At 36.0% G+C, this 10,924-nt stretch overlaps 1 protein-coding gene across 1 annotated transcript in view; it reads right to left on the reverse strand.

Annotated features, from left to right (window-relative positions):
• LOC129216912 (major facilitator superfamily domain-containing protein 6-like) overlaps nt 1-10,271 on the reverse strand; it is a 49,600-nt gene extending 39,329 nt beyond the window's left edge. Inside the window, exons 1-2 of the mRNA XM_054851130.1 lie at nt 8,407-10,271; nt 19-262 (exon numbers count right to left, since the gene is read on the reverse strand). Coding sequence (XP_054707105.1) covers nt 19-262; nt 8,407-8,767 — 605 coding nt within the window. The 5' untranslated portion in view covers nt 8,768-10,271. The remainder of the gene's footprint in view (nt 1-18; nt 263-8,406) is intronic.
• Nucleotides 10,272-10,924: the final 653 nt, after the last annotated feature.

Here is a 10,924-nt window from a genome sequence, read left to right on the forward strand (position 1 = left end):
CAGTTACAAAGGACTAACCTGGCATAGTGGACAGCCATAGCTTGGTCGATGAGGTCCTGGTCTTCGTACAGCGGATCGTACTCGTCCATGTTCAGCAGGACATCTCTCTTGAAGCGAGGATTGTTTGACGACTTTTCGGGTACAAACAGGACGTGGTGGGTTTCGTTGTAAAGGACGCACGAAGAGGCAGGAGGCTGGATGAAAGCCAGTGCCAAAGTGAACACTATCCAGGAGAGGAGGGAGAACAGCAACATGATTTTGCCTGCGCGGGAAAGAAGGAAGGGATGAAGAAACTTACATTTAAGAAACGAACAAAAGATAGCTGGATATTCGGAAGATTATTTTTGAGTCGACTGTCTTCATCAAAATATATGTATATGTATATAAATTGGTATTGAAAGGTCGTCATAAATTAATGCGTGAAGGTCAAAGTTTGTTACCATTTTTAAACTCACTGCCCTTAAGCATAAATATGTGTTACAAATGCATTACATTAAATTAAATAATACTTATGTTTCATATTTCTAATAGGTGACACTTTGTACGTAACTGAAAAATGACAAATGAGTTATCTGAAGAGAACAGCAGAGTTACAAGTCTAACTTGGCATAAAAAAATCACAAAGTTCCCGGATAGCCTGGTCTCATCTTCACAGGAAGCTAATTACCAGAGAAGTTATTTAAAAATGCATTTTTTATGCATTAAATGGCTCTTTGTAACTTAGAAATTGTCCTATCTTTTAGAGTTATGTACGACCAGACAGTCCGTAACAACTACAGTAAAAGAAATTTTTCCGCGGAGCCGAAACTCGAATCATCTAAATTAACTAGAAAAAGAGTTAAAAGCCTTTGAGGTTAAGAGAACACAATATTTTTACATTCGATTCCTTTTTCTCGCTTGTGCGAGCTATAACGAGCGTGGAAAATTTAATTTCAAATAATTTTTATTTAAAATATCCTAGAGAACTGTCGGTATTTAAAATCGACTCATACATCAAAATATTGGAGGTTTCTCAAAGATTTCATTTAACCTGGTCCCATTTTCGTAAATTTTTAATTAATGAATTATTGATCGAAACGCATTTTTCGCCCTAAATGGCTTCTACACGAATGTCAATTCCTTTCGAGCTCGGTGTCGTTAGCAAAATCGTAAAAAACACCGACTTAGAAGTTTATTTCCTCTCTCCGAAGCTCGAATAAACTGAAGTGACTCGAAAAAGAGTTATAAGCAATTTTAATTGAGTAAAAAATAAGTTTTTATTTTATCTTCTGCACGAGATAATTAGCGGAAAGAAATAATTGCGGAATAATATTATTTGTTGTTATGTCTTTCTTGAGGGTGAAGAAATAAAAAATTTTAAAATCGTTTTTAAAATTGAGGTTGCTCCGGTAACTAGGATAAATTCGAGAAATTTTCACTTTTCTTATGCCTTTGCTTATGTCCCATATTTCTTTCTGATAGAATATTGTGTTTTCCTTAGAGCTCCCATACTGAGCATTACTATTTTGTCTTGAACTAGCAGTACCCGCACTGCGATGCCCGTGCTAAGAAGTTAAAGGAAGTCCGTTGAACAAAAAAAATCCAAGCTCCCCCCCCCCCCCTTGTGATGTTAAGTGATCATTTTTCTTCAACTAAAATGCGTACACACCTTTTCAAAAGACCTATCAAAGTCTCTTTGGAATTTAAAACTATTCGCCGAAGCACATAAAAATATTAGCGGTAGCTTTAAAACTCAAAACAATCCTTCAACTACATAGTTCATCGCTTAACGCGCCAAGCAATCATGCTACCGTATCCCTGCCCTTTAGCGACTGAAGCGGGTTTTTCCCCTGCAATTTAAGATATTTAGCAACATAAATAATGCTATAAAAATAAACGTTATAAAGAATTACCACAGTTGAATAATCCGACAAATCAAATTATTTAATTAGATAAGTAACCGTATTCAACTATAAGAACAAAAACAAACGTTGAAGAAATAAGGAAAACAAAACCCAATAGAAAAAACGTACAAAATCAAATTATGTAACTGGGGAGCATCTAAAAAAAACCGCATTCAAAAATCTGTTCGCTAATCACAACAGAGTAGCATGGGCATGGTTCCTCGCAGCTATCGACACTGTCGGCCAGTGCTCTCTCGAACAGTTAACTTACCCCACCATCTATTAGGAATTCATAGAACTAAACAATAAATTAAGCATTTAATTTGCAATTTCAAACATTTCGGTCAATCTGATTTAAAAAAATAGCCTATGGCCTTCCTCAATATAAATGGACTATTAAACACAAAAATAATTTTCAATTCGAACCAGTAGTTCCTGAGATTAGCGCGTTCAAACAAACTCTTAAGTTTTAGAATATTAGTATAGATACAGATATTGTTCCCTGTTTTAGTACAGTTATATTGGTAAGGATGGGACGATTGTTGGAATACTCGACGTTAAATCCCGGTTATTACAAATTTGCCATTTCAACTGCGCTTGCGCGCGGACTTAGCTGATTTCAAAAATTTTGCTAAAATTAATTACAAACCTTTTAAATTTGGTAATAAATATGAGATGGCAACAGATAAAAATTAGAAATCACAAAGTTTTCTCTGATTTAGTTTTTAGGCCTCGGTAAAGATTGAATTTTGCGTCTTAATTATTAATGGATTCGGTGTCTGATTTGTATGTCCTTTCTCAGAACCATTTTTAACCTCAGAAGAGCGTACTACAATTGCAGCATCACTTCAACTACAAAGCCGAACTCTCAACCTAAATAAAAAATGTATAATACTAAGTTGTTTACGCCTAATGTAAAATATCCGCCAAAAGCGGATTTCTGTACTAATATTGCAATCATTTTTGAAGTACACAACGTGTTTTACATTCATGTTAAATAAATATTTCCAAACTAATAAATATTGAAGTGCCATTTTTCTCTCAAGATTATCAGTTATTCTCATATCCGTATTTTTATATAACATATCACGAAATCACTGTGAAAATATTCTAATCGCATTCATTAATTTGGTGGGACTCTCGCTCAGCCTAAAAATAAACAAGCAACACGAAATCTTAAAAGAGAAAGCCCAAAAAGCCAAGACCGCGCTCAAGCGCAATTGAAATGGCAAATTTGTGATAACCGGGATTTAACGTCTAGTTGTTGGAATCATATGCAGTGGCGTCGCTACGGGGCGAGGGAGGTGGTCCACCCCAGGCGTCACTCTGCCTGGAGGTGCCACCTAAAGTGGAATTGCAAGTTTTTAAAAATATGAAACAAAAATGCATTTTTAAGACTGCAAATTTTAACATTTTCCGAGGGCAAAAACTCCGGACCCCCTACTTCCACCCGATATCATGGAGTGAGCACTATACTCAGGATTGTATCTTAGATACCAAAAAATGAAATGATTAAGGAGCCATCAAGTTCATACACCCTTTTGCTTTTCTCTTCTCTCGACGCCATGCTCATTTGCGTCTAGGGCAAGTTATATAAAGCGATCATTGTTTTTATTTGTCTTTTGTACATTAGCCCAATTAAAATTTCGTTATAACACAAAAGTAGTTATATTCAGTAAATTACCGCCCATTAGCTAGGGCTAAAGCAGAAATACATGAAATAGACCGCCAGCTCAGTCATTTCCAGCCGAGGACTGCATTTCGTGCTAATTAGCACTCATCAGCCCGGCATAGGAAAGTGACTGAGCTGGAGATGGAAAACCTCTTAAGGAAGTCAAGAGTGCCAAACAAACTGGTAGCTAATATAGAATTAGCACACGCCAGACGAGTGACCGAAGCCATGGTTCGGTTCAACTCGAAGATTGAAGGCAAGGCATGGTATATTCAGTAAATTACCGCCCATTAGCTAGGGCTAAAGCAGAAATACATGAAATAGACCGCCAGCTCAGTCATTTCCAGCCGAGGACTGCAGTTTTGTGCTAATTAGCACTCATCAGCCCGGTATAGGAAAGTGACTGAGCTGGAGATGGAAAAACCTCATAAGGAAGCCAAGAGTGCCAAACAAACTGGTATTTAATATAAAATTAGCACACACCAGACGAGTGACTGAAGCAATGGTTCGATTCAACTCGAAGATTGAAGGCAAGGCATGGTATATTCAGTAAATTACCGGCCTATTAAGTCCTCGGCTGGAAATGACTGAGCTGGCGGTCTATTTCATGTACAAAAGTAGTTGTTTCTGAAAATTGTATGAATTTCATGTTTTCATGTTTACATTGAATATTAAAACTTTTTTTGTGTGTGTTTGTAAGGGGGGGTTGAGGGGAGACACCACAAATTCCCCCCCCGGGTGTCACCCATGCTAGGTACACCACTGTCATATGGTATATAAATTCTGTACATATTGCAAAAAGGCTTTTATGACTATGCGAATTCAAAACTCACCATAAATTTTGTTTAGGCCTTATCATTTTTTTCCAGGTGCAGAGATTGAACTGTTTTTCTTTTAGTTATGAATTATTTTAACATTAGCAATTAGTTTTTGATCACAGTTTTCAGTAACTTTTATTTCATTTGGAACTGCTACGTCAGCGTTGGCGTGAACGTAATTTAGGAAACGTTTTGCGTTAACGCAAAATTGTACTAATCGGTATCTTAAACTGAAATTGTAGGTAAAAATCTTATCGTTTGCCGATTCTTTTTGGGCGCTTGCATTTTTAATTGCTTAGAGAGTTATTGAAATTGGCGAAAGAAAATTCACATTACTATCTAAACGAAAAACTCACTATATTAACAAAATATTTACACCTTAGAACAACAAATTTACGAAAAGGACTCCATAAACTCCATAAAAGATCATTCCATCAATTCTATTTATTTTATTTCTCGCGGGCGTTGGTCGTCTGCTACGATCAACGCCCGCTGTTGCTAGGATATCCACCAGTCACATGGTTTGGTTCATGAGCAGCAAAAGGGTTGCCGTAGCTCGGTCTATTCTTATTATTAGTCTATGGATGAAACTAATTATGGTCTCTCCCTAGTTCATCTTAAACTTTCCTCTTCTAAACTGCGACCTCGTTCGTCTCATCAAAAGCATTAATAATTTAACAAGAGTCCCTAAGCAAGGCATGAACAATTTACAATGCATTCGTCAAGCACTTTAATAGAAAGAGCGATGTCTCTGAAAGCAGCTATCCATTGTAAAATATAGCACCGTCCTTTATAAAAGTTCCTCTTCTCGCGGCTGACATTTATTATACTTCTTTCAAGAATACCCTTCAGTTGGAAATAAATGTTTCTGCGATACGCCGCTCAAAAGGATTTTTCTTTCTCTGCTCAGACAAGGTTCTCCCTTGCTGTGGGCGGCATCGATTTTTCAATTGAAGGAAGGATACGAGCTCTCCAGACTTTCGTGTTTTCCTTAAGATAGTAGGAGATGGAATTCGTTTTCATTTCCAATATTAGCCTCTATGCAAGGCTGTCAAACTGAAAATTTTATGTATGGCAAACTTTGACCTTTGGGTGATCTTATGTTGGTAATAAAACACCCAGTTATACAGACGATCGAACAGAAAAAATTGTGATTTATTTTTGGAACTTTTAACTAACTTTTAGACAATTGTAAAGTTTCCTGATCAACTTGATTTAATAGTTGAGGAAGTTTGTTGTGAATGCTGCTTTTCTAATTTATCAATTAACAAGCGAAATAGTTTAAAGCGAAATAACATTTAATTACCCAACAAAGACATTACATAAAAGAAAAATAAGGTTCATACTCCACACGTCGTTAGTTGACCTAACTAAATCTAACTCATTTATTTCGATTTCAATGTAAGACAACGTAGAAGCTTTTCCTTCATAAAAAAAACTAAGCTCAGGCAGACAGTTTCATTCTTACACTGAAACTCTTTCTCTATAGTTTGGGGAAAACCTAACCTTACAGGCTCGTAATGCTGTGATTATGATCAGCGTCGCCTTCAGAATGCTGCCAGGTTAGGTTTGCCCCAAACTATAATTTATCCCCATTTCCGCAGACATTTCCAATTTCCTCCACCCCATTGCTATATCAAAAGGTATGATTGAAAGTGGAAAAACAGGGGGGGGGGGGATTTTATGCCGGCGAAACTGGAGAGGCACCCTTTCTCTCTCTCTCTCTCTCTCAAAAAAAAAATTTTAATTTGAAGTTTTGGCATCTTGAATTCAAATTATGTTTCCCGCAATCACGAGCGTGTGTGTGTGTATGAATGCGCGTGTGTGTTTGTGTAGGCGCATGTATGTGGGTGCGTGTATATGTGTGTATGTGCATTGCATACATGTGCGCATGTGTGTGCGTGTTGTGTATGCAGTGCTGTGTGTGTACGCGTGCGTGTGTGTGTGTACGCGTGCGTGTGTGTGTATGTAGGCATATGTGTTTGTGTCTGTGTGCAGGCATGAATGTGTGTATGTGTATGTGTGTCTGTGCGCAGGCATGAGTGTGTAGGTGTGTGTGTGTATGCGTGTGTGTGTGTAGGATATGGACGCAACCTGGAGACGGTTTTCGCAAGAGGAGCAGCATCGTGAGGCCGGTCGACGCGACGGTGATGCTGGCAGAGGGTGCTGGTGGGAAAATAAAATCAGCGTAACATCAAAAACGGTCAAGTGAGAACAATAAGCAATCGTGATTGCTCAAAAAAAAAAAATCTACTCAACTAAACTCCTCTTGTTAACAACTCAAGGTTGCGCAAACTTCATGCGCTCAAGGTGAACCGCGGTTTCCAGATTCCAAACATTTAAATTAAGTTTAAGTACTATTTCAAACAATTTGCATGTACTTTTTAAAAAGTATTTGAAGAAAATATTATGCTGCAAACCTCAAAAAATATAGAATTCAGAAGAAAGTCCTCAGCGTTCAGTTTTTCCACTCTAACGGGACTAACTGTAGCTCTAATAATCCAAACTGATTTATCAGATATTTTGTTGCCAGTTTCGTTGATTGACCGGTGCCGATGTTAAATATTAAAATATAAATGTTTCACTAATGGCACCGGTTATTTTACTTTTTAGAGTATGAATAATAGAACTCTATTCAAACCAATACAAAGAGCTATTTAAACTAATGCAGACAGCATCTTGTTTTGTAAATAAAATGTTTCAGTACTGAAAAGTTAAAGCGAGAATTGCAATGACATCTTAAAGGCAGGAGCAGGCAAAACGTATTGCAATTACCCATAAGAGAGGTCAGATTTTAGGCAAATGCATAGTGCATATGCAGTTGCATACTTCTGATTCAAATCATCAGTAGGGTTCAAATCATTTCTAAGCGTCAAATCTTCTATTTTGTTTTTACTTAAATTTTACTCATCCCATGTTTATTTTTTTCTTGATCCATCAAATTTTTAAAGAAGTGCTATTTTAAGTATGTTAATTTAAGATTTAATGGTTCTGGAGGATTTAAATTTCTTAATATTGACAAACGTATAAGGACATATTTATCGGAAATTCTCGAAATTTTTCTACTTCATAATTCAAAAACCTCTCCTTTACATGAGGTTTTGACTAAATTTTTTGTTTAGTTGCTATTGTTATACCTGCAATTACTACAATTAGCTTAAACTAAATTTATTCTGAACTAACGCTACAGTTTCTTAAAAGCTTACTATTTATTTATTACATAGTATCTATGGAATTCATTAACAGGTTGTACTTTGAGAGGTGCATAAAATCTGTACCTAAGAGCCAGACTAACATAAATCGCAAATAGCTACTTTACAGGGTAGCAAAAAACTGTCTCCTGGTGATAAAAAATGATTAGTTTCGCTCTCTTTTAACACTGATAAATTATTACACAGGAAGTTTTTTTTTTTTTTTCAGAAATATGTTCATATGGCTTGATACGTATTCGGATTCTACATACAATGCATATATAAACAGAAAACTGCAGTTTTTGGATTTACGTTAGACTGGTTATGAGGTACAGAAATTAGTTTTCATTAGCAACGACATAATATAGGTGCAAACTGCGTTCTCTGAAAAACAGATTCAACAGCATAGCAACATCTGCTTGTCGACATAACTGTTTGTTCACAGTTTCTGAAGCAATGTTTAGATTAATAAAGACTATTACAAGTCGATGTCCCTGATTGGGCTCGTCCTAAATCTGTGACGACATTGCGCCTGACTATGAGACAGGATTGATTGGTGGCTCACCTGTTTTGAATTGGTGTCCTGAGAAGCCCGACTTACCCATATTAGAATTATGTAACTATGGATAGAAACCATCTTAAACACAATTCAACGACTATCCGAGGCAGATAGATATTGCTTCATTATACTGCAAATGGATCAATGACTTATATTCTTTTGTTTCAATTTACTTCACGTTTTTTTCCTCTGCCATGTACCTTGCCATTGGAGCTTTAAAGAATGTTTTGATTGTGTCAGGTTCTTTGAGGAAAACAAGGAAGGAAAAAGTATTTATGCTTACCTTTCCGAAATCTGTCCGCCATACTGCCCCAAAACGGAGCAGCCAGGAACTCCACAAATGGCCTGACGCCAATGAGCAGCCCACTCTGGGTGGGATTCATCCCCATCTGCTTGAAGTAGACAGCCAGCAACGGAAACAGGGACCCGAAGGCGGAGAAGAAGAAGAAGTAGAACGTTTTCGCTATTAACAGGTCTTGGTTGAGCGTTGTGCAGAGGATATCAATGACATCCTTCCTGGAGGTGGGAAAGGTCCTCCTTGGTGGCGGATCCTGGACTGCATCTGGCTGGGTCATGAATCCATCGCTTTCCACCGGTCTCGGGGCGATTCCCCTGTTTTCTTCCAAACCTTTCATCTCAACCATTTTGAAATATTGTTAATGGCAAAAGCACACCAGGCAAATTAATGGCACATTATTGTTTTGTGGTTATCGCTGATCTACTGCGTTCCGATTATCTTTAAAGCACAAGAAACGACTCTTAAGGAACTAACTTCTCTTGTTTAAGTCGTTCTTTTACTGTTGGTATTGCTTATAAATAATTAAGTAATTCTCTATCGAATGAAATGGATTTTACAGCACAAGTAACTCGTGCTGAGCTCTTTGACTTCCTACCTGTACAGTATTGCTTCTGAATTGCTAATTAATTCTCAATCGAATGAAATGGATTTTACAGAACAAGCTACTCGTACTTAGATCCTTGGTAATTCACCTGTGAAGCATTACTCCTAAATTACCAAATTATTCTCTATTGATTAAACCATATCAGAGAAATGGCTGGTATTTACTTCTTCAAATGCTAATCCATATTTACCCGATATGCCTTAATGGAGAAAAATCTGTCTTAGTTGAAAAAATAATCGCAATTAACTTCTTGTTTGTGATGATGGATTTCTTATAAATTATTTTATTGTTGCCAACCAAATAAATGGATATCGCTGGGAAAATTACTTCTTTTCTGAATTCCTGATTATACAGTTACTAATACGTTAATTATTTCTCATCCTATTATTTTTAAACCTCGATTGAATCTCAATAAAAAAATCTATACTCACTTTATTGCTTAGTTTCTGTTGGCGAGTTCTTGATTCTAAATTCTAACATCTATCGTCATAATGATATGAGTCGCATTGGAGAAGTTACACAATGCTTTGTTCGTTGTTTTTTATAGATTGCTTTTTCCTGCACTTGTAGCAACTATATTTAGAACGATGACAGCTATTTTCTCTTCTTTTTAAGATGTACTGCTTCCCAATTATCTGATGGCTTCCAATCTCGTTGCACAAATTATCGATGTTTTACTTCTTATTTGCAGTCTTTGCTCAATTTCTACTGAAATACCAGAGCGCTTCAATTTTAACAGATGAAAGTTATTTATATTTCTCACCTTACCATAGATTTTTCTCATCAAAGGAACTCAATTAGCTGCCAATCGAAAAAGAAAGAAAAAAATCCTCGACCACAATCAATTACTTTCATTTTATTTCTGCATATGATTGTTTTCAATTAGGATTTGGAATACTTATTGGTGTATTTTTTCTTTATGCAATAACTGCTTATATTATTTCAAATACAGAACTACGTGAAATCCTTTTGATAGGATATTTTGCATGAATTAAAGATATTTTTCCGTTATAATTATGTTGTTTTATTACTTATATAACGCACATTGTAAGTAACTCACAAAGAAATTTTATTTTATCTCGTATGAGTTACTACTTCCATACTGCTTTCCCTGACAATCCGATTGACGTCAATCGGCTTAATACCAAAATATCTATCTTCATTTCACTTCAGTTCGCCTTTTCTTCTTCAATAAATGGATTGGCCCTTTCTCGTTCTTTTCGAACATTGGTTGTTCATCATTTTTTGTTTTGTGCTATCTCATGGTATATGCCAGTGAAATTTGCTGCAGTTCACAGTTTAAATCAGAGTTAAAAATCATCAGCGATTATTTTTTTCAGAAATCTTCAACTAGATCGATTTTTGAGTCTTTCAAGACTGGATCATACCTAAAGAGAAATCAAACAAATTATCTCAAATAAATTAGCCTAAAGTAATTTTAATTTGAGTCATTAAAATTCAAATTTTTATTCATTGAATCATTTGTTTGAAAACCTAAAATCTGTCGAATTAGCTGAACTGTTTATTTTAAACTTTGTTTCACTAATATCCCAGTCAATAAAGGGTATAAGTCATATAAGGGGGGCCTACAAATTAGAGACAAGCTGAATTTTTGGCAGTTGTTAGTACCCATAGAGGGGAGTATTTTCCCAAAGGTCCCCACCTCTCCTCCATGAGCTTCCCCCCTAGTCCCCCTTAAGTATAAAATTATAGGTTTTTAAACAAACGTCTATATCTCCGTTAAATATTGTTCAAATCTTTTAAACTTGACATATTTTTAATCCTTATAACATGGCAAATGAGGAAATACCTTTACATTTTTATACAATTAATACTTTTTTTGTAATTTAAGCAATTACGTCATTTTCATCATTTTTCGTTTTCATTGATGTAATTTTG

Source organism: Uloborus diversus, chromosome 2 (assembly GCF_026930045.1).
Source record: "Uloborus diversus isolate 005 chromosome 2, Udiv.v.3.1, whole genome shotgun sequence".
Lineage (NCBI taxonomy): Eukaryota > Metazoa > Arthropoda > Arachnida > Araneae > Uloboridae > Uloborus > Uloborus diversus.